At 39.9% G+C, this 25,456-nt stretch overlaps 1 protein-coding gene across 1 annotated transcript in view; it reads left to right on the top strand.

Moving 5' to 3' along the window:
• Nucleotides 1-25,456, top strand: part of LOC124760357 (collagen alpha chain CG42342-like) — a 641,799-nt gene that overhangs the window by 425,012 nt on the left and 191,331 nt on the right. Inside the window, exon 20 of the mRNA XM_047249099.1 lies at nt 4,879-4,905. Within this exon, the coding sequence (XP_047105055.1) occupies nt 4,879-4,905 (27 nt within the window). The remainder of the gene's footprint in view (nt 1-4,878; nt 4,906-25,456) is intronic.

The following is a 25,456-nucleotide window of genomic DNA, read 5'->3' as shown; positions in this document are numbered from 1 at the left end:
TGCAGTGAATCTGCACACAAAATAAATTGGGGATATTTCATCATATTCCTTCTCTACTGTCATTTTATATATCCATTGTATAAATTATGAAACTGTTCGTCTGTGTATTTATTTGTAAAATTTAAACCTGTATAGATGTAAGATAATAATTTGTTGGGAGATTGTCTTCCTTTACTGTGAAATATGTTTAGTGTAAGAATGAAATTGTTGCTTGGAAAATAAATTGGCATGCATGCTGCTAAAGTCTTATCTCTATAAATGCTTCTGGCTTATGCTCAAGCTTTAAGTTGTTTCTCTCAAGTCCAGTGCATGATATGCCATGCTCTGATTTTTGTGGACTTCTTTTTCTGTTTCAAAAGGAATCTTTTTCTGTTTAAAAGTGAATGATATGCAACAGCTGAATATACTGCCTGCTTGAACATAATCAACCAGAAACAGTTCATTTTTTGATCTCTAGGAGAAATAGATTGTTAATGGAGCCTATAAGATTGAAGAAAACAGCAAGTAATTTGGTGGAAAATAAAATTAATGTTTTTAATACAGAAAGATCATAATAAATAACCATTCTCTTAATTTTGCAGAGCATGAGAAATATATGCAGTTATGACACTGTCTCATAGTGAAAGGTATCAATAATTTGAAGTTTTCATGTATTTCTCCTATATAGCTACAATAAAAGGCCTGGTAGTTGTTTTGAGTGGTCCAAGTGAAAAAGTATTCATCTTGTTTCATAAGGTTCAAACTTGTGCAGTGTTCAGGTTAAGATTATTGCTTTGATATCAGTAGCACAAATAACACATCTATATATCAAGCTCTGTTTCTGATTTTTCTATGGATTGATATTGTGTTCCCCAACTGAAGCGCATCCATCTATAAAATCATTTAATTCCTTTTTTTAGTTAAAAATAATAGTAAGAATCATTGAAACCCATGAATAATCCCCTTTTGCAATTGTAAAGTAGTTGATTTGTTATCAGGAATATATTTTCAGTGATTAGATGTGGCAGTAACAGTTGTTTATTGGGAAATTTTACACAGAAATACAAATGTTAGTCCCACAGTACCTATAAGGACAAAGGCCTAACAATGAAAAATTAAAATCCCTTTAACTGAAAACTTCCAGTTATTTTGTAACAATTCTGAGCTACCTTCTTTTTCAGCTGTATTAACAAGGCTGTGTATCAGCAACATGTATTAACATTTGGCCTGAACTCTTTGTTATTTAGTCATTGTAGAGAAAGCAAATTCACTCCACATCTTTTATGTATAAAAAATCATCATATTGTTACAAAAACAAATGACAAAAGAGTCACTTGTCAGCTGTTAAAATAATTAACTCTTGTGCAGTGTTCCTAGTTTTCTAATTATTCCATAAAATTATTTGCTAAAGGCACTTTAGACAGTGTTATAATCTGTTATTATATACTTTAATGAACAGTGGCAGTTGTAGTGAACATGGTCTGTGAATGTACTTAATGATGTCCTGTTTTGAAATATGGTCTCTTTTCCACATGTTCCAGTGTACATGTTTTTGCAATAAAAGTATCTTTTCATTAATAAAAAGGGTCACATTGAATAACTGAACAGGTTTTGGGTGCCAGCTACTTTCTTACTGTTTCATTCATTGTAAAAGGTTTGGTGTGATAGCACAAGGTATGAAACTGAGAGGCCTTTCAGGCATTGAAATGTATCAGCTCAGCAGCTGATGTAGAATAAATACTACAAATAAATATGAGAATTAAGTAATTCAGTAGCATGTACTGTACTCCATTAGGTGAGGTTTACAATCTGTCATGTAGATGGCAAGGAAGATTGCTTGTGACGCTACTTAATATACATGCTTCAAAATATCAAGCAGTTGCAACAATAACACCTGTATTCATTTTGTCTTATTAATTTTCACATGCATATAGTAAAATGCTTTGAAATATTTGGGTAAAATTTTTTGTTGTAACTTCTGCAATATAAAGTGGTCATAAAAATACAATAACTTTTAACAAATTCCTAAACAGTTCCGTGTTTTTGTGTCACATAGTGTTTCCCATAACTTCATGTTACACAGTCGAGGCATTTCAATTTGTGAACTGTCGAATATAGACAACAGAAATTGTCATTGTGATAAATGTATAATGTCAGACATTTTACTGAAATAGTCTGGACACTGTGATGCAAATCTTTGCTACAGAGTACTTATCCAGGTCTTAACTCCAGAAATACTGTGTAGTAAAATATTGGGTCCCTGTGATATTGTGATATTAATGATTTAATTCTTCCTGACTGATTTTTGAAACAGTGAAATTTCCTCTTTTGAAGTAAAATGCATACCTAATTACTTCTGTTTATATTCAGAGATGAGATAAGTCATTTGCTTTTATCTGAAAGATTTGATATGTATAACTGTATACTAACTACTTTTTTCTGCTACATTGCAATGACAGTTGATCATATAGTCAAACAAAAAAGCAGCCAAAGACATGAATTTGACACATATCTGCTGAAAAGTTTGAAGTTTCATTAAAATCACTTTAGATGAGAAACGTTTACACAAAGAGACAGTAAAAGGAAAGAGAGAGGGAGAGAGAGATAGAGAAAGAGCGAGAGCGAGAGCGAGAGCGAGAGAGAGAGAGATAGAGAGAGAGAGAGAGAGAGAGAGAGAGAGAGAGAGAGAGAGAGAGAGATAGAAACTTTGGTCACTTTCCAGAAGCATTTAGAAGTTGTGAGCAGAAATATGTTTTCCTTTATCAAGAACTATACATGACCCATTTCCTATCCCTATTTGTTTCTCAAGTGGCATTTGCTGAAAGCAATGTAATGTGTGTGTCTCATCCATTAAGTATATTGTTTCCATTGCTTACCATGATACATGGCTTATAAAAGACCATGTTGAATTTCACTCTGTTGTTTGTTCAAGTTCAGTTCATCTCATTATGGAGAGTGCTCATTTCCTTAGGAGCACATATGGAATTTTCTGTTAACATCCATTTGAATTACACACTGTACTGAATATTTGCAGTTTTTGTCTTTCAGTGTATTTTAATACAGTTAATTAGGATGCATTAAACTATTTTTAGCTATTTTTGTATCTTAATCACTCATTCCTTAACCCAAGTTACCATCAGCTTCTGTTGTATTGATGATTTACATTTTTCTTTAGAAAACTGAAGCAGCTATGGGAGCACACATACATTGTAAAATGTACTTTATTAGAAATGAAATACCAAAAATTACTGAAAATGATGCTATGCTTACTATAGCTTATAGATTCTCCTCGACATTGTCTCCTTATGATTTAATAATTTGCTTCTGTAAGTACAGTGCTACAGTTTTCTTGTTCATCATTTTTGTTATAGCATTAGCTAACTTCTGTTCCTCATTTGTCCATTTATATAAAAACAGCTATAATTTTCTTTTGATTCTTCAGTTTTTTCTAACACATACTAAGCTGTAGAAGCTGTAAAATGAACGTCTGGACTGTTGTGACAAAGACATGCTCAGTTCAACAATACGAGCATAATGAGAGTACATCTTCAAGCCCACAGCTGTATTGTTGGCAGGAAGCTGGAGCAGCTATGCCTGCCCTGTGAATATTGGCTACCTGTACAAATAGAAGCCACTCCAGTGTCCTGGCATCAGTCCATCAACACACCTGATGATGACAATTCATCCCATTCACAAAATACAGTGCACATTTGATACATAAACCTATTTGTCCAAAACTTTTGCTTCATAGTCTTTTTTTATACTTTATCATTAAAGGGAATTATAATTGTAAACTGAACTTTAAGCAGATAACATTTGTGAAGTTCAGTTTGCCTACAATTTTTATCTAAAATTGCTGTACTATTCAATCTATACATTTTGTACTTTTCTGTAAGGTAAACTGTACAGCATCTTCAGGATACAGACTTCATATTGTTGGCATTTGTCATATAGCCATGATATTCATGAACAACTGTCAGCTATAACAATAAATGATGTTAAAAAAGGAACTCATGTGTTATTTTAGACCACATGTTTAAAACAGCTCTCAGTGAAAAATTATTTGCTTAGCTGACTGTATAATATTTCATATTCATAAAAATTGTTCCACAGTTTTAGCAGGAAAGTTGAAAGAGACTCTGTGAGATATGAGTAAGTATGCAACCGTACATGCCATATTTTAACTCCTTCTCATATAATTTAACTAGTATTACTTGACAAGGTACACTTAAAGTGAGATGCAAAGAAAAACACATTTTTGAAACTAAAGAACAGTCATATTGTTATAATATCACTTTCTCCATCCATATCTGTTACTCTCATGTATACCTGGATAATTTACAGAAAAATAGTAAAGCAGGGAAGTGTATGTTCAGATGCAGTCAGTGAAAGGGAAAGATGTGTTTTTACCATAACAGGTAACATGTAAAGCCCATGCCACAATAGTAACTGCCATACATCACACTCCTGACTCTTTGCTTCTAGCTTGTCTGTATTCTTTTAGTATGTATCACATCACTGGATTGACTGGATGTTGCTGCCACCATCATTGCTTTTCTTTTTTTCTTTTTTTTTTTATTAACCCTTTCACTGGCGAACTTAATATGGAAGAAAGTGATTTCCTAAGGCTTTTAAACATGCTAGAATCTAAATTTAACAGGTCAACTGTCATCAAGTAACTAGCATTGGCAAAGAACATTAAGAAAATATATGTTTTAAATATATCCTGTTCTTGAAAAAATGGAGACAGTAAGAAAAAAATGAAACGTGTACTCACAGTGAAAGGGTTACTTAACACAAATAAATGACATGGTTTTGGTTTGAGTTTTTTATGGTTTTATTTGTTTGTATTGTTTCGACATTATTTTATTTTATTTTATTATCTTTTTCCTATTGTAGGGTCCATCAGGCCTCGATGGCATGAAGGTATGTTGAGACAACTTTGTAGTACAATACACATCATTTGTAAATAAATATAAATATTTAATATGTACTATTATATTTAAAATAATTAAGTGTCACAACTTTGCTTACCAATAAAATGTGAAACATATCATGTAAACTCGCTGTGCTTGCAGCAGTGTTATACATTGTGTAAGGATAAACACTGATGGGGAGTGTCAGCTTGGAACTACAATGCTGTCTTTCCTATTGGGTTGAGTGATGTTCACATCCACACAGACTTTTCAGACTTCTTCTAAAAGTCCTATTTCTCTAGCCACGGCTTTGCTGATTTTTCTCTATCAAGTCATATTTGTATTTGAGCCATTTTGGATTGATTGTTAGTAGAGGCTACATGTGACAGGTTTGTGGTTACACCATACAAAATTTTAAGAATCATGTTGTGATTAAAAATATCTTTTTCTCTATAAATAGTAAAGAAAATTTTTACTAAGACAAAACATTTCTTGAAAACAGAGCTTCCTTCGTATTGTTAACTAATAATAATTCTAAAAAATATTTTGAAAATAAAATTTAATATTTCAAGATGTAGGTATTCACTGAATCATCATGCCACTTCGATGCCATCATGAAGGAGAAATTTCAGGGATGTGTAACAAGTCCAGATATAAAATAACAAACAGAATTTTCTGTTCTTTTTTAATAATTAACTACTGTTCATACTGTGTGAAAAATCTGTCCTTACCCAGAATAAATTCAACACAATAAAATTAATAAGAAAGCTGGTACTTTTGAAAGTTAAGTTAGAACTGTTTCTCTCCAACTAGTAACTTAACATGTGATGGTTAAAGGATCTTAACAACAAAGCTCTGCTTGCAATGAACATTGTTACTTGTCATAAACTTAACAGAAATTTTCATTTTTAGAATTCAGGAAATGTGAAAATATGTAAAAGAAGTAGGTACTCTGGAATAGTTTATTTTTGATTTATGGGGATTCTCAACATCTCTTTTTATTGCTGATGGTACTTTACCAAAGACATTCACACTCAAATACAGAATAGGCCTACCACTCTGAATTGTAGACAAATATACATGAAAATTATTTTCTGTCTTTTACGATGGTGTTATGATCTATTACTGAAGTGAAACTGTAAGCAACAAATATTATTAGGAAGTAAATGCAATGAGATGTGTGTTAAGGAATTCCAAGATCTTTGAAGAGGCATCTGCAGATTTTTTGGTTATGTCCTTCCACAATGGCCTTATCACCCACATTTGCTGGATGAATATTTCATTTAGCAAATAACGGAAAATCTAGAATGGAATGTAACAATAGGATAAGGATAGTTGTTACTCACCATATCGTGGAGATGCTGAGTTGTAGATAAGCACAACAAAAAGACTGTCATGCTATAAGCTTTCGGCAGCAAGGCCTTTGTCAAAAATAGACAACAGACACACACACACACACACACACACATACACACACACACACACTCACACACACACACATACACACACACACACAAGTAAATGCAGCACACACACACATGACCACAGTCTGGCTCCAACTGCAAGAGACTGTGGTCAATAGACACAAGCAAATGCAGCTTGCACACACATGACCACAGTCTGGATCCAACTACAAGAGACTGTGGTCATGTGTGTGTGCGTTGCATTTGCGTGTGTGTGTGTGTGTGTGTGTGTGTGTGTGTGTGTGTGTGTGGTCTATTTTTGACAAAGACCTTGTTGGCTGAAAGCTTGTGTGAACCTATCTGCAAGTCAGCATCTCTGCTATATAGTGAGTAGCAACTATCCTGTTTGTAATATTATTATTTCATTTAACTTCATTTTTCCCAAGATTAGAATTCTGTAAGACAGTGGGGAGCAAAAGAATTCAAAATCAGTTTGTTTCCTGGTCTTCAAGTTCACACAACAGAGGTACTTCTAAGTGCAGACATACTGAACTGAGCTGCTTTCATTAGCTTACTAGCTAACTATACCTCAATGCATTTTACACATATTTTTCATTTTCTGTCTGACATCTTTAATGGGAAATTGTTGAAGCTTCACATTCTTTGTGCTTGTTTGAAAAGTTCATTTTCAGGCCTACTTGACTGTCAGTTGTGTGATTGGATCATTTTGTTTAGGACACCTGTTCACTTGTAAATATTACAAAGTTTGAACAATTCTTCAAAGTCATTGAAAGATGGTTTTGTTAGGTGAAAAGATGGATATCCATTACTGGCCCTTGAGAGACTTATATTTTGTTTCTTAAATCTGAGCTTGATTATATTCTTTTGATTCAGTTTGTCAACAGATATTTTGCTTTGTTTCATGAACATAAAACTCCAACCATGCAACAGAGATGCAATATGCTGTAACATTTTGGTTTCCTAAATAGAAGTTTATGGTCTGTACAGTCAAGTCCCTAAAGACATCACAGAATATATCAACCCAGTAGCTATCACTGTTTAGTACAACTAGGCCCTTGTTTTGAGGCCATTTAAGCATTTCTCAATAGAGAAGCACATAAAAAAGTTAAAATGGGAGCCCGATAACAAGTTGTATACTGTAAACCGAATCACTAATCAAGTGTAGGCTGGTTTCCAAAGTATTAGAGTTAGAGACATGGGTGTGTAATTGGAGATTTTTGTTTATCTGAATTCTTATATGTTTATGTCACTAATTATTTAAACCCACAAGAAAAATTTAATAGAATGTTTTATTTAACTACAAAGGTAGTGTAAAGGTGCTTCTACCAGACAAGTGCAAGATTTTGGTACTATATTAGAAACATCATCTGACTCCTAAGAATTACCTCTTATAGTTTTCTGTCATGTAATTAAAATTAATTCTGTTTAAGAGGGATGCAATTAATGCCATAATATTACATGTACCTGTAGTAACATAATTCACGTTTCCGTCACACTCCACCTAGTGTAGACCGGGAACTGTCTGCTAGACCTCTAGACCTGCCCGATGTGAACTGACTGGGCCCGGCCTGTGCTGCTGGAGTTGTTGTTGTTGTTGTTGTTGTTATGCCGGCAGAGGTCGCGTCCGAATTCTCGCGTGCCCTCTGGTGGACGGGACTCTATTTGCAGCAACTACCGTCTGTGACGTGCTGTGCCAATGTGCGCCTCCCGCGATCTTTCTGGTGGCTACAGCACTCCTCCTCCTTCGGGGGATGCAGCCACTGTGATCCACTGCGTCGGAAGGTGGAGCATCGGGCCAGAGCGATGACCTCCACATCCATTGGATGGCTGGAGTCGAGGGGATCTGCCAACCCTCGAGCCGGAACCTTCGAATACGGCTGGAAGTGACCCACACGAAGAGGCCCCCGTCGTCCCACAACCAGAGCCCGGGACAGAATGGGTGACAAGCTGTCGAACGCCGGATACTGTTCCACCTCGGGAGGGGCAAGACCCAGTGGTGGGGATGAAGGGAAAGGGACGACCCCAGGTGAAGCAGCCTCCTGAGAAACCGGGCCTGCTAGGGGGGCCGGCTCTCGCTGTGGCATCTCGAACGATGGGGATGCCAGTGCTGGAGCTACTGGAGGCTGCCAAGGCTGAGAACCATCGCAGTGCGGCAGAGTCACAGCGGGGAGAGGAGGTAACGTCCCCTGTGAAACCAACACAGGTGCCGGCAATGGGGAAGCCGGTGTCCGAGAGGTCGGAGGGTGGGTGCCCGAACATGGACGTAGCTGATTTTGGTGACGACGTACCACCCGGTCCCCCACCTGCAAGGTATAGAGCCGGCGGCCATGTCAGCGCAGGACCACTGCCGGTATCCAATGTGGATTGCAACCAAACCCACGGGCCCAGACTGACATACCCAGTGGAAAGCCAGGCACTCTGGTTTGTGAAGACTGGCGAGGACCAGGCCGGAGGAGGTGCAGCAGAGTGCTAGGTTGACGCCCATGGAGGAGCTCTGCGGGGCTGCGTTCTCCCATTGGTGTGGTCCGGTATGCCGTCAAGAAAAACGTCAATGCTTCCTCCGCAGGAAATTCGTGCACATGCTTTTTCATTTGTGTCTTAAATTTGCGCACCATGTGCTCGGCTTCCCCATTTGATTGTGGATGGAAGGAGGGAGAGCAAACGTGCCGAATACCAAAGCGCCTACAAAAATCCTGGAAGGTCTGCGAAATAAACTGCGGTCCATTGTCCGAGACCAGGGTGATTGGCAGACCTTCCACAGAAAAGATTTTTGCTAGTGCCTGAATTGCAACTTCTGAAGTGGTTGAGGAGCAGCAAACCACATATGGGAATCGGGAATAAGCATCAATGACAATGAGCCAAAAGCCATTGAGAAACGGGCCCGCAAAATTGATATGAACACATTCCCATGCTTGGGTTGCCGGCGGCCATGAAGAGAATGGTGCCCTGGGAGATGCTTGTTGGCTCGCACACTGGGAACAGGCGGCCACCAAGTGCTCAATTTCTCTGTCAATACCAGGCCAGTACACATGTCTGCGAGCCAAGGTTTTAGTACGGGAGACACCCCAGTGCCCCGCATGTAATAACGTGAGGACCTCCCTTCGTAAACCTGCAGGAACAACCACGCGAGGAGCTGTATCATTGGTAGCCAGAAGGAGAACTCCTTCCAAGACCGAGAGGTGGTCTCGTAGAAGAAAATAATTACGAAGAGGGTCGGAGGCCCGGCCCGGAGGGCGGGAAGACCACCCCTGCTGAATGAGGCGAACTACTTGCCGGAGAACCGGGTCAGCCACCATTTCCCTGGCGACTCGAGAACTAGTGATCGGGAAGCCATCAACCGCGTGGCGGGACGCCACATCCAAATGAAAACACATAATCTCCTCTCGATCGAACGTAGGATCCGGGCCCACCGGAAGACGGGAAAGAGCGTCGGCGTTGGCATGCTGTCCTGTAGGGTGAAAATGAATGTCATAATGGTACTTAGAGAGGAACAAGGTCCAGCGCTGTAATCTGTGGGCCGCCCTATCCGGAATCTGAGAGGCGGGGCCAAATAACGATATTACCGGCTTATGGTCAGTGAGTAACTGAAACTTCGTGCCATACAAGAAAGGGTGAAACTTGGTAACAGCGTAGACAATGGCCAAAGCCTCTTTTTCCACCTGGGAGTAATGAGCCTGCGCGGGACTAAGCATTTTAGACGCAAACGCCAGTGGTTGCTTGGAACCATCTGCGTTGCGATGGGCCAGGACCGCCCCCACCCCATACTGCGAAGCGTCTGTAGCCAGGACCAAAGGCTTATGGGGATCAAAAGTAGCCAAACAAGGGGCTGATGTGAGGAGGCCCTTCAACGAGGTGAACGCTCGCTCGCATGCAGGCGACCAATCAAATGGAACACCCTTGTGCAGAAAACAGTACAGGGGTGGGCTATAGTGGAAGCCCTGGGAATGAACCGGTGGTAATAGGCTATCTTGCCTAAAAAAGCTTGTAACTCTTTCAGCGAAGCGGGCCGAGGAAGGTTGACGATACCTTGGACCAAACTTCCTAGTGGCTGGATGCCGTGCCGAGATATGGTGTAGCCCACATACTCAATAGACGGTTGGAAGAAGGTTGACTTATGCAGGTTGCAACGCAAGCCCACAGACCTGAATTTGAGAAAGAGGGTGCGAAGGTTGTGCAAGTGTTCCTTCGTGCTGTGGCCTGTGACAATTATGTCATACAGGTAATTAATACAATGAGGGATTGTCGACGTGACATGCTCAAGATAACGCTGGAATATCACCGGGGCACTGGATATTCCAGAGGCCAACCGCTGGTATTGGTAAAGGCCAAATGGAGTGTTGATGACCGCCAGCCGTTTGGAGTCCTCATCAAGTGGTATCTGATGATAAGCCTCCGACAGATCAATTTTCAAAAAATATTGGCCTCCTGCCACAGCGGAGAACAATTCATCAGCACGAGGCAAAGGATAGGTGTCCACCACCAGTTGTGAATTAATGGTGGCCTTGAAATCACCACAAAGACGTAATTTTCCCAAGGGCTTCCTTACAATAACGAGGGGCGAAGCCCACTCACTGGAAGAAATGGGAAGAATGACCCCTAGGGCTGTCAGCCGGTCTAGCTCTTCCTTTATCTGAGGGCGGAGAGCCAAGGGGATCTGTCTCGCGTGTAGAAAACGCGGGCGAGCCGACGCCTTCAACGTTAAGTGAGCTTCAAAATCTGAAACACGCCCCAGGCCCTCCTCAAAAATATCTGGAAAGTCTGAGATCAAAGATTCCAATGATTGATAGGGAACGTCTTCGGAGACCAACTGTATGGTGTCAGCAATAGAAAAACCGAAAGCTTGAAAGGCATCCAGGCCAAAAAGGTTAGCGGAGCTCGCATCACTGACAACAATAAAAGTAATAGGCCGAGTGACTGATTTGTAAGTCATGTCGGTAGTGAATTGAACCAACAGGGGAATGAACTGTTTACCATAACTGCGTAGACACCGGTAAACTGGCGCCAACGGGGGCGATCCAAGGTCGGAATAAGTTTGTGCATTCAACAATGAAACTGCCGCACCCGTATCTACTTGCAGTAGTAACCGGCGTGACCGAACCGACACCTCAATAAAGAGTTTGCGTGCCGATGCGTCGGGAGCCTGGCCCGATGAAACTTCCTGAATGTCAACGTCCATGTCCTCTGTACCTGCTTCCTTCGATTCTTTTGAGACTACATCGCACCACGCTTCCAGCTGTTGACCTGCTGCGTGAGAGACTTCATACGATTGAGCAATGGACAGGACTTCCTCGAGGGAAGGGTCTTCTAACTGCAGGGCCCGTTGCCGGACCTCCCTATCAGGGGCCGAATGAACAATGACGTCGTGTACCATAACGTGGGCATACGACTCTCGCGACTGCTCCGTGACAAAATGACACTTGCGACTAAGACCGTGCAGGGTAGCTGCCCATGCCTGGTAAGACTGATGGGGCTGTTTCTTGCATTGATAGAACTCAACCCTAGCCACCACAACATGCGTGCGGCGGCGATAATATGAAGACAGCAAGGAACACAATGCGTCAAAAGACAAGGACGAGGGTTCCTGCAATGGCGCTAGCTGCCACAAAACGTGATACAGCGAGGGAGATATCCAAGACAAGAAGAGAGCACGACATACCTCCACATCGGCAACATGAAATGCCTGGAAATGCTGCCGAAGGCAATGTTCGTATGCATCCCAATCCTCCGCCGTCTCGTCATACGGTGGAAAGGGAGGAGGGAACTGCACCGGAGCAGACGGCGTGGAGAGCAACGCCGGAAGCACTTGTTTCATGGTGACCATGAGCTCTGTCTGCTGCGCAACCAAAACCTGCACCAAATCCCCCATGCCATGGAGAAGCTGCAAAACCAGAACAACGATGCAACACGCGAAAGAACGACCCTACTCGTCGCCAATTGTGTACTAACACGATTCACGTTTCCGTCACACTTCACCTAGTGTAGACCGGGAACTGTCTGCTAGACCTGCCTGATGTGAACTGACTGGGCCCGGCCCGTGCTGCCGGAGTTGTTGTTGTTGTTGTTGTTGTTGTTGTTGTTATGCCGGCAGAGGTCGCGTCCGAATTCTCGCGTGCCCTCTGGTGGACGGGACTCTACTTGCAGCAACTACCGTCCGTGACGTGCCGTGCCAATGTGCACCTCCTGTGATCTTTCTGGTGGCTTCAGCAGTACCCAAGTAAAATGTTGTTTTTCACACGATTAAAGTCACTGGAAAGGTCATAGTTTATAGTGACATCCTATCTATTATTACTTAATTCTTGTAAGATTTCATTTGGTAGATTAAATATGACTTGACTTTCTCTGCAGTCAAACTGTGAGACAACCCACAGTTATGCTATAAACATGAGGTACTGTTTCTCAAACCCATGTAAAAGGCTTGCAGGTATGATCAGAAACTGTAACTAAATGTCACTTGTTTATTTTTGTTGATATAGATAAGTGCCACTATTGGGAGCCTATGAGGGCTGTAAATAAAGCAGTGGCAACATAGTCCAGTTCAGACAATCACAGGAGTTGGACACGTGCAAATAGGATATAAGAGCTATCCTGTAGCAATGCTGTGGTGTGTAATGTGCAGTTGAGGAGCGTCCTGCTGGAACTGTTCCTGGGTGCCATTGAAGTGACAAGTTTTGATTTCACTACTCTAAAGCAAGTTTGTTTTCAAAACATAATTAATGTTTGTGGATTAAAATCGAGGTTTCTCATGGCAAAAATTCATCAGAATGCTGTCAAGGATTATATGAAGCCTTTGGTGAAAGTGCATTATCATATAGGATGGTTGCACAATATGTCAAGACATATCATGTGGGAATCCAACTGCAGATTTGCACTGTACAGATCTGCTATCCATTCCTCAAGATCAGATTGACATCTTAAGTGGTCTCAATTCCATAGACCATCAAAGAGTTGTCTGGAAATTATTTGTGGAGGTTGGTCTCAGTCATTAAACAGTGTGGCGTGTACTGGCAAAATGTCTTAACATGAAGAACATTGCATTTCACAATGACTCACTAGTGTGCATAAATGGCACCAGTATGCACCAAATGGCATCCATCTGGACAAATACCACAATGAAGGAGACACATTGCAGAGTATTGTCACCATTTAAGAGATGTGGAAACAAGCCTGTGAGCTGAATTAAAAGCATGAGTCGAATGCATGGTATTACCGAGGTCTGCCACATCCACAGAAATTTTAACAGAAACCCAGTTGTGTGAAGCTTGTGTTGATTGTGGCACATGATTCCGAGCTATTACTCTTATGCATGCTGTTGGCTGAGGGACAGCCTGTCATCAGTGACTACTATCGCTGATTTTTGGATGCAGTATTGGAGTCCACGCAGGTGACAAAACCAAACCATGTCCATTGCAAGATGATCATCCTGTTGTGTTGCATGACAGTGTCATAAACAATGTCAAGCTGCTATTGAAATGGTGGCTTGGGAGGTTTTGAAAGATCCTCTATACTCACCATACACGATTTCCTTTTACTTGGACTTGTTTCCCAAGTTGAGGGAACCAATCTGAAGCTGTGAATTTGTGACATGGCATCTGTAATCCACACAGTGAGGTGCTCTGTCATTGTCATCAGCAGAGAACACCTTGCCAGTGGTCCCCAGCTTCTTCCTGACATTTGGAGAAAGGTAAAGACTTTATTGATGACTAAATTAAAGAAATGTAATGCAGTTGTACTTGTTAGTTCATTAAATATTGTGTTCTATCAATGTTGTCACTGTGTTATTTACAGCCCACATAAGTTCATCATATAACAGTGGTGTTTCTATCAAGACTGAATGAGGTATTCATAACTTTAAGAATGCTGTCATAACCATAACCATAGTAATGTAATGTTGTTGTTGTTGTTGTTGTTGTTGTTGCATTCAGTCCAAAGGTTGGTTTGATGTAGTTCTCCATAGTAGTCAACCCTGTGCAAGCCTCTTTGCCTTGAGATAACTACTGCAATCTACATTCATTTGATCCTGCTTACTGTATTCAAGAGTTAGTCTCTCTCTACAATTTTTACTCATGTATTTCCCTCCATGACCAAATTAACTATTTCTTAATGCCTCAAGAAATCTCCTATCAGTCAGTCCCTTCTTTTAATCAAGTTGTACCATGAATTTCCATATTTGCCAGTTTGATTCAGTATTTATTCGTTAGTTATCCAATTTGCCCATCTAATAATCAACACTCTTCTGTAGCTCAATATTACAAAAGCTTCTATTATCTTCTTGTCTCGACTGCTATGGCAGCCCAGTCTTCTGGTAAATTGAATAAGATTTATGAGTAGAGCTAAAATTGTAAGACTGAGGTTTTTATATAGACCGAATTAGGTGAGCTGTGACTATTAGGGGCCTAACATAAAAATCTCCCACCCTATAACATGGCAATGACTAAGGTACTTCTGCTGCTCCAGATATGACTAACTTCAAAGAACACGTACTGATAGAACACATTCACACACAGCTGTACTACTAATAAAAAGAAACTGCTCACTCTGCAAATAAATGGAAATAAAATAGTGTTGTTGTTGTTGTTGTCTTCAGTCCAGAGACTGGTTTGATGCAGCTCTCCATGCTACTCTATCCTGTGCAAGCTTCTTCGTCTCCTGCAAACTACATCCTTCTTAATCTGTTTAGTGTATTCATCTCTTGGTCCCTCTCTATGATTTTTACCCCCACACTGCCCTCCAATACTAAATTGGTGATCCCTTGATGCCTCAGAATATGTCCTACCAAGCGATCCCTTCTTCCAGTCAAGTTGTGCGACAAATTTCTCTTCTCCCCAATTCTATTCAATACCTCCTCATTAGTTATGTGATCTACCCATCTAATCTTCAGCATTCTTCTGTAGCACCACATTTCAGAAGCTTCTATTCTCTTATTTTCTAAACTATTTATCATCCACATTTCACTTCCATACATGGCTACACTCCATACAAATACTTTCAGAACCGACTTCCTGACACTTAAATCTATACTCGATATTAACAAATTTCTCTTCTTAAGAAACGCTTTCCTTGCCATTGCCAGTCTACATTTAATATCCTCTCTACTTCGACCATCATCAGTTATTTTGCTCCCCAAATAGCAAAACTCATTTACTACTTTAATCATCTCATTTCCTAATATAATTCCCTCAGCGTCACCCAATTTAATTTGACTACATTCCATTATCCTTGTTTTGCTTTTGTTGATGTTCATCTTATATCCTCCTTTGAAGACACTATTCATACCGTTCAGCAGCTCTTCCAGGTCCTTTGCTGTCTCCGACAGAATTACAATGTCATCGGCAGACCTCAAAGTTTTTACTTCTTCTCCATGGATTTTAATTCCTATTCTGAGTTTTTCTTCTGTTTCCTTTACTGCTTGCTCAATATACAGATTGAATAACATGGGGGATAGGCTACAACCCTGTCTCACTCCCTTCCCAACCACTGCTTCCCTTTCATGCCCCTCACCTCTTATAACTGCCATCTGCTTTCTGTACAAATTATAAATAACCTTTCGCTCCCTGTATTTTACCCCTGCCACCTTCAGAACTTGAAAGAGAGTATTCCAATCAACATTGTGAAAAGCTTTTTCTAAGTCTACAAATGCTAAAAATGTAGGTTTGCCTTTTCTTAATCTATTTTCTAAGATAAGTCATACGGTCAGTATTGCCTCACATGTTCCAACATTCCTACAGAATCCAAACTGATCTTGCCTGAGGTTGGCTTCTACCAGTTTTTCCATTTGTCTGTAAAGAATTCGTGTTAGTATTTTGCAGCAGTGGCTTATTAAACTGCTAGTTCGGTAATTTTCACATCTGTCAACACCTGCTTTCTTTGGGATTGGAATTATTATATTCTTCTTGAAGGGTTATTTTCACATAATTCACTTTATAAACAAACCAATGATCTACAGGTAACAAATAAAATGATACATTCTTTATAGAAGATTACAGGCACTACACCTCATAGTAGCTGACTGCTATCGGTTATTATTAACTAGAATAATCCTAGCTTACTGCATCCATTAATAGCCCAGCCCATAGTGGTTAATGAACTATGTCTGACAAATAGATTTTATAAGATTTACTTTGTTTCAGCTCTGTAACAGCACATTGTGGTCTCTGTTCTGTTTGGTCCATTTTTATGTGCCTCCATAGCATGTCATCAGTCTTCCAGCTTGTACATCCCTTGAAACCCAAAGCTTGGTGGCACATTGGAAGTTTTTAGTTGATGACATGAAATGGGTTTACTCAAAACATCTTAACAAAAGGATTTTTGCCCATTTGCTGTATTTTCACTGTCACACAGCAACAGTTTGAAATTATATTTTTCCTCGATTATATTTAAAATTAGCACTTTGCTGCAGATCAAAAAAAGTATGTTCCTGGACTGTTACATTTGTCCACACCTACATGCATGGGGACATTCCATTTTGGAAATCATTAGGTAATTCAATTTTGCAAGGTCCAGACTGAAGCAAATTGAGCTGAATCCACCAAGTCAAAGGATCAGGCTAACAAGCTGAGTGGTTGTTAACATTGACGAATGGAGTGAAAAGCAAAATACTATGCACTCAGTGAACTACAAGGCTCCAGAGCACACCTGCATCTCTCTATGTGTGTAGGCTCCACTCTCCCCCTCACCGCCAGTCTCCAACTCTAAATGTTTTAGCATATTTTAATAGTTCACTTAAGAAACCATAAGTACCTAACCATGTCAGGTCCTTACTTCTGTTAAAAACTGAGAACTGTGTCACTCAATCTTACACTCCACCTCACTAAAACTAATAACCATTTCTATGTATTACCATTTTAAATCTCTTACTCCACATAATATATCTTGAATATCATACCTCTCCACTCAGCATCAATACAAATCAGCTGTCAACAATGGCTAGTTTGTGAAGATGAATTAAGAATATTTATTTTCATTTTCATCTAGCCTTTAAGAACCACTGGAGTAGTGCTTCTCACACTATAGTCTAATGTGCATAAATTTCTCTTTTTACAGTATATGATTACATTAACAATTTTTGCTACTTATGAGGTTGCTTAAACATCAGTATCAGCAATGTTACCATTTGTACTACCCTATTCTACAAGAAAATGTCTCCTAAAATATTAACAATAAATACCAGCAGTGTGAATAAACACCATCCACCATGTATATTATTAATTAATTACTGTGGCTGAAAGCTCTCTTGGTCAAATTCTGTTGGCAAGAATTAAAGATAAAAAATTTATTCTTGTCCTTTTTTATACACTGTTTATTGATGATCTCTACGAAAGTAGTTGTGAGAATGTCACTTAAATTCACAGTCGCATTGAGACAATACCTTGGATTTTTAATATCTCCTCTGTTGCACTCCACCAACAATAATGTTTAAACACTCTCAAGCTGTTGCTACTGCAGTTAAAGCAATTGAATTCTATTAACATAAAGTATAACAGATAAATAGACAAATAATGTTACTCTTTTTTAAAGTGAGCAAATGAATTATCAAGGCTAACTTGCCTTATGAAAAGAAATAGCGTATAAAAGTATATCTTTCAAATGAATAAAAAATACTTTTCCAGTCTCATCTCTGATTACCATGTGAACACCACACACAAAGCATTTCTTCAAGTCCCCCATGTGAAAAATAATTGCCTCACATGCAGCAATTGGACACCACAGGTTTCCATCAATTACATTCTCACTTACAGAGAATGGTAATCAACTTACTGAACAATGAAAATAGTGTTCAGAACTTACGGAATCATCTAAATACTCATTCAGGTTCAAATATTTTCCAAAAGAAGGACTGAAAATGCCATACATTCTAGTTTATTTTCCCGGAGACAGAATTTCTAAACTTAATTACTCTGAGGCCCATCCAACCAGAATTGGTTGTTAAGGGCTGATTTAAATTCTGTGAATACCTCATAATTACTTTGGGACATGAATCTCTCTTGTGCATCATCATTTTGTAGGTAACCTACAAATCATCTGTTTTTTTATGTTGTTTGACCAACCTGTAGGGAATACACACTGGACTGACTAAAAATATAACTGGATGTAAACCATCAGCTGGATCATGTGGAGCTGAATTATGTAATTTTAATTTTTTGTTTCTGTCAGTTTCTCATAACCACAGTAATTCTGCATAAGCCTTGATCCTTTACTTTAGGTAATTGTTTGGTAGTTATATTACTCTTTTCTTCCTTAACTCTTCCATTAAGCATTGATTACACTTCTTTGATCTCACATAAATAAGTCTCTAAACAGGATTCCATTTTGCTAGCTTGTAACTAACAATTTTTTCCCAATGTGCCTTGTTCAGTTGCATCAGATTTTACTTGACTTGAACTACTATTCTGTTTTCTCAGTCACGAAACTTCAATTTTTGTAAGCTGTCTCTCAAGAGTCATTTAACTCAGAGATTCCTTCCTGAAGTGGACAAATAGCTCATGTTTGTTTTCTTTTTATTTAATCCACAGGTGTTTTAGTGTTAATAAACAGACTGTCCATTTTTTGGTGTACTACTGCTAAACCTGCTGTGATTTCATTCTTAAGCTTAATAGAGCTTTCATGGCACTTAGTTATTACCTCTTGCATAGCTTTATAAAAATCACTTCTCAATTGGCTAGTTTCAGTCTTTACAGTCGTTCTCTTTCAATGATTAGTCTCTAATTAGGCAGTAAGTTTTCATTCAAATCTACTGTTGTCTCACTTTGGTTTAGTTACTTCTTTGAATGTATCCTGTGCCTTGTTTCAAGGCATGAAAATAGACATCCTGCCCACAATTCTTCCCATATCTCCTTAAGTCAAGTGGTATGACACCACACACCCCCAACCTACACAACATTATAGTCATTCCTATTCGACTCCCACCCCCAACCCCCTGCCACAGGGGTTATATTCCTGTGGAAGATACAGGTGCAAGACCTGCTCGATTCAGTCACCCAGCACATCCTAACCTAGTCCTGTCATAGGCTTATGCCATTTCATTGGAGACAGGGCTACTTGTGGCATCAGCCATGTCGTATTCCAGCCCTGCCACAATTTCTGCATTGCATTTTATGTTGGAATGACCACCAATAAGCTGTCCAGAAGAATGAATGATGACTTCCAAACTGTGGCCAAGATCAGAGTTGACTATCTAGTGGCAGAACATGCTTCTGATCACAATGTGCTCAAGTGCAATAGCTACTTTACAACCCAAGCCATTTGGATCCTTCTCTCAAGCACCAGCTTTTCTGAACCATGTTATCTTTGTAACACATGCATCACTCCTGTAATGCTCTTGACCTCAGCCTGCTCTACATCTACATCAATACTCCACAATCCACCTTACGGCACTTGGTGGAGGGTCTCTCACACCACTACTACTCATTTCCTTCGCTGTTCCACTCACAAATAGAACCAGGTAAAGATGACAGTTTACATGCCTCCATATGAGCCCTCTTTTCTCAAATCTTATATTCATGGTCCTTACCTGCAATGTATGTTGGAGGTAACAGAATCGTTTTAGAGTCAGTTTCAAATGCCGGTTTTCTAAATTTTCTCAATATTGTTCTCAAAAAGAGTGTCACATTCCCTCCAGGGATTCCCATTTGAGTTCCCGAAGCATCTCCATAGTACTTGCGTGTTGTTTGAACCCACCAGTAACAAATCTAACAGCCCAATTCTGAATTACTTCATTGTCTTCATTCAGTCCAATCTGGTGCAGATCCCAAACACTTGAGCAGTGCTCAAGAATAGGTTGCACTAGCATCCTATTGCAGTCTCCTTTACAGATGAACCACATTTTCCTAGAATTCTCCCAATAAACCAAAGTTGACCATTCGCCTTTCCTACTACAATCCTCACTAGCTCATTCCATTCCACACTGCTTTGCAACATTACACCCAGATTTTTAAATAACATGGTGATGTCAAGCATGACACTACTAATGCTGTATCTGAACATTACAGGTTCGTTTTTCTTACTCATCCACATTAACTTACATTCATCTACATTTAGAGCTAGCTGCCATTCATCACACCAACTAGAAATTTTGTCTAAGTCATCTTGTATCCTCCTACATTCACTCAGTGATGACACGTTGCCGTACACCACAGCATCATTAGCAAACAACTGCAGATTGCTGCCAATCCTGTCCATCAAATCATTTACGTATATAGAGAATAACAGTGGTCCTAACCACACCTCTCTGAGGCACTTCTGATGATACCCTTGCTTTTGATAAACGTTTGCCATCAAGAACAACATACTGGTTTCTATAACTTAAGAAGTCTTTGAGCCACTCACATGTCTGTGGACCTTTTCCATATGCTTCAACAGACTGTAATGGAAATCCTGAAATGTGGAATCTGCCTGTTGCCCTTCACCCACAGTTTGCAGTATATCATCTGAGAAAAGGGCAAACTGAGTTTCACACGAGCAATGCTATCTAAAACCATGCTGATTCATAGGCATGAGTTTCTCGCTCTCCAGAAAATTTATTATATTAAACTGAGAATATGTACAAGGATTCTGCAGAAAACTGATGTTAGGGATATTGGTGCGTAATTTTGCAGGTTTGTTCTTTTGCTCTTCTTATACAGATGAGTCACTTTTTCTTTTTTCCAATCTCTTGGGACTTTGCACTGGGTGAGAGATTCGTGATAAATGCAAGGTGAATAAGGGACCAGTGCCATAGAGTACTCTTTATAAAACTGAATTGAGATTCCATCTGGACCTGGTGACTTATTTGTTTTCAACTCCTTCAATTGTTTCTCTACATCAGGCATCAGGCGTGCTTATTACTATGTTATTCATGTTGGAGTCTGTTTGATGATCAAATGATGGTGTGTTTGTACGATTCTCCTGCATGAACAATTTCTTGACAGTGAAATTTAAAATTTTGGCTTTCATTTAGCTATCTTCAACTGCCACACCAAACTGGTCAACAGGTGACTGGATGGAAGCATTAGATCTACTTAGCAATTTTACATAGGACCAAAATGTTTTTTGGGTTCCCTACCAGATCTTTTGCTCAGGTATGAGAGTGATAGTAGTTGTAAGCTTTGTGCACAGATCTTTTCACAGATGCATGAATCTCTACTAATCTTTGCTTATCATCATTTCCACATTCTCTTTTAATCCAAAAGTGCAACAGCCAATGCAGCCAATGCTTGCTCAGCAGTTTCTGAATCTTGTTATTAAACCGTGGTGTGTCTTTTCTATCCTCACTCCACTTACTAGACCATTCTCTTGACCATGGTTTACTATGTCCATCATACTGGAAGTAAGTGATGTCAGTTTACTGTCTAAGTGAGATGCTAACAACTGCTTATTTGCTCTTTCTAGCAGAAATATTCTCCTAGCCTTCTTGGCTTATTTATTAACTTTCGTTACCATAGTTGCTATACTGACTTCATGAATGCTAATCCCCATCTCTACACTGACATTGTCAATAAGGTCTGACCTCTTTGTAGCTACAAAATCTATTTCCATTGTGTAAGGGCTGCTGAACTAGCTGCTCAAGATAGTTTTCAGAAAATGTGTTCAAAAGTACTTCACATGACCATCTGCAGTGAATGCATACACATCCCAATCTATACTTACACTTAGGTAAAAGTCGTCTCCAACTATCAGTGCATGGTCTTTCTATTTACATGGTACTGACCATAGACATTCTTTGAATGACTCTAGAACTGTCACAGCAGAATCTGGTGGCCAGTAAAAACATCCAACAGTTAACTTGGTTTCACGTAGATCGTTTATGCACAACCAGATAACTTCACAGACACACTCAACTTTGACCTCAATATAGACAATATTTTTGTCACCTGCAATGAACACTCCCCTTCCTGTGGCCTCTAATGTGTCTTTCTGATATGTGTTCCATGACTTGCTAAATGTCTCATAGCTTTCCACTCCAGGCTTCAACCAGCTCTTGTCCAAACAATAATGTGAGTGTGACAATGCTCCTGGAGGACAGTATATCAGGAACTTTGTTACAAATACATCAACAATTTACTGATAAAATTTTGACAGCCAAAGTATCTTTACTCTGAATGCAGTCTGACTTCCCTTGTTGTGTACTGACTGGCAAGGGTTCGACAGTGTACCTCAAACTATCGCTTAGCCTAAAAAACCCGTATCTACACTCCACAAGTACTCTGATATCCAAGTAGGTGCTTTCTTTGTGTAGTGCACCCCTGATCTGTCAAGGGGAATCCTACAAATCCCCATCCGATAATGCACGTATATAAATCTCCAACCAAGATTGACAAATCCTTTGGTTCAGACTCTCCACTCAGCTCCAAACGAAAAGACCCCATCAACTCTTGGAGCAATGCTGCAAATTGCAAGCTCTGCTTGCACTCCATGCATAGGCTAGCAGTCTTCACCACTTCTGCCAGCTGCCTTTATAAGCTTATGATGGCCTCAGAACCTATGCGACAGGTGTCATTGGTGTGGACGTGGGCCTCAACTTCCAGGTAACTACACCCTGCATGCTCGAAAGCCACAGGCAAGGCTTCCTCCATATCTTGGATGAGGCCCTCAGGCAACATACCAAGTGCAGATTGGCTTTCTTTCCAACTCTCAACACTTTCTGACTAAAGAGCTCCATAATGCATCTAATGTTGGAGCTTCCAATAACTAGTAAACCCATACCCCCGTGTGCCTGCTCGGACCTTGCTGAAGGAGCAACCACCTGTCCACTCACAGGGTGAATGGGCGAAGCCAGATGATCAGTTTCCACACTGGCCCACTGCCTCAAGTGACACAAATGCATTACCACTCACCACTCATTCTGCTGTGAGGGCAGATCCCAGCAAAACAAGCAACAGTTCAGATACCAGATATTCCACCACTGCTGCACTCTGAGGCAGCAGCCTGCAGCTGACTGACCATAGCAAAAAATGCATCCAACTCAAAAATAGTCACCAAAACAGTTGGCACATTTATCCCATTGTGACACTAGCCAGTCGATTCCATCCTAAAAGAAGCAAGTAGGCTGCTGTTGGATCCAGGCCTGGACCTAGTCACACCCTTCATTATCTATTGCGAACCGATGTCCGCCAAAAGCTTGTTTTAGAGGTCCAAACACAGGAAAGTCACACAGTGAAAGGTTGGGACTGTGTGCTGTATGTTACAGCATTTCCAACCGAAACTGCTGCAGTGTTGTCTTCACCGCATTGGCCATGTGTGGGCTGGCATTATCATGCAAGAGGATAACGCTGCTGGACAACATTCCTTGGCATTTCGACTTGAGGGCTCATCTAAGGTTCTGAAAAGTGGCATGATAACACTGGGTATTGATGGTGGTTCCCCTTTCCAGGAACTCGACAAGCAGTGGGCCCTTGTGGTCAAAAAAGGAGGACCTAATGACCTTACCAGAACTGGTGTGCAGGGCCTTTGATTTCTTTGGAGGTGGTGAAGTTGCATGTTTCCACTGCTTGCTCTGATGCTTGCTTTCCAGTTCAAATTGGTGACACATGTTTCATGACAGAAAGCTGTATTCCTCCTCATGATAAAGTTGCAGATGACTCAAAGACAGTGCCATTCTAGTATTGTGCTGTTCAGCAGTCAGTTGGTGGGGATCCCACTGCGAACAGATTTTTAGAAAGTTCAAGTGTTGATGCATTATGGTGTGGGCAGTGCCCACGCTAATATTCAGTCACCAATGGATCTTGTCCATGGTGATTCTGCAGTTTTCCAAGACTAAAGCATTCACTTCCGCAACCATTTCTGGTGTGATGACATGGTGAGCCTGTCCAGGACGAGCATCGTCTTCCAGTGACTTGTGTCCATCAAGCAAATTGTTTGTGCCATTCCATGACACTTGAACAACTCAGGCTATACTCACCATACACAGCCTTCATCCGTCGATACATTTCACGGCCTTCAACTCCCTCCACCGCCAAAAATCGAATCACTCCTCATTGTTCCTACTTACTTGCCTGCATGTTCAGGCATGGACAATAACTTGAGTGGCCACTTTCTCATTGGCATGAAACTACACTGGCGTTATTCAACATCACACAGTGTGTATGCATCAACAACATATCCACAGTTATGTGGTGCCACCTTACGTGTCTGACAAAGATAGATGCACTGACCAGGTTTCACTCGAATGTACCTCATACTACGAGTAAAACACAGGAAAAGATAAAAACATTAATCTTAACTTGCTGCTCTGTAGGTTTGTATCAGCTGAGAGCTGGACCTGACTGACTCACTCATTAAACAAACATACATTTGTCTTCAAAAGAAAGCAAATGAGTAACTACCACACTACAGGCTGGTTGAATTTAAACTTACAGAAACCTGAGATTAAACCTCTTAAACATAAAAACATGCATGAAATTTAATAAATATACTATGAGGAAAACATACAACAAGATAAACAATTACTTGCTACTCTGTAGAGATGTATAAGATGAGAACTGGAGCCTCACTGACTGGCTTACTAAATGAACGTATACTTGTCTTCAAAACAAAACAAATGAGCAGCTTCTGTGCTACAGACAGAAAGAATTTACACTTACAAAGATGCAAGATTAAGTTTAATAAATATACCGTTAGGAAAAGAAAAGAAAACATAAACACTTAACTCACCACTGTGTAAATATCTATCTGCTGAGAGTTGTCTAATGCTTTAGACGACCCAAAGCGATGTGAAGTTGGATTGCAAAATTCACACCTCTCTCCCATAGGTTGACTTACTTGGTATGTACAGCCAATTTTGTTCTCTTGATTTCCAGCTATGTCGATCTCTAAAAACTTCTTCTGCAAAGAACACTGCTGGTTAACAGGAATTTATAAGACTATCTCTCTCTACCTCTGAAATAATTTAGTTCTCAAAGAAACTTTTAGTTCAGCCTTGGTATATTTCAACTTCCACAAATAACATATTCCCCATTTTTCACATCAATATTCAAATGTATACAAGTCAACCAATTCGTCTTGTGTTATACTTGATAAAATACATGTTCAATAAAGTTGGTTTAACAACCACATAATTTATGAACCCGTCTTGCCTCTAGCGAGTCCAATACATGAATTACAATTAACAGTGTTTCAACTGTTCTTCTTTTTTTTTGTTTCAATAGTCAATGATATAAAACACCA

This window comes from Schistocerca piceifrons, chromosome 1 (assembly GCF_021461385.2).
Source record: "Schistocerca piceifrons isolate TAMUIC-IGC-003096 chromosome 1, iqSchPice1.1, whole genome shotgun sequence".
Lineage (NCBI taxonomy): Eukaryota > Metazoa > Arthropoda > Insecta > Orthoptera > Acrididae > Schistocerca > Schistocerca piceifrons.
Note: the sequence above shows the minus strand (reverse complement) of the source record. Positions and strands in the feature narration are given on the sequence as shown.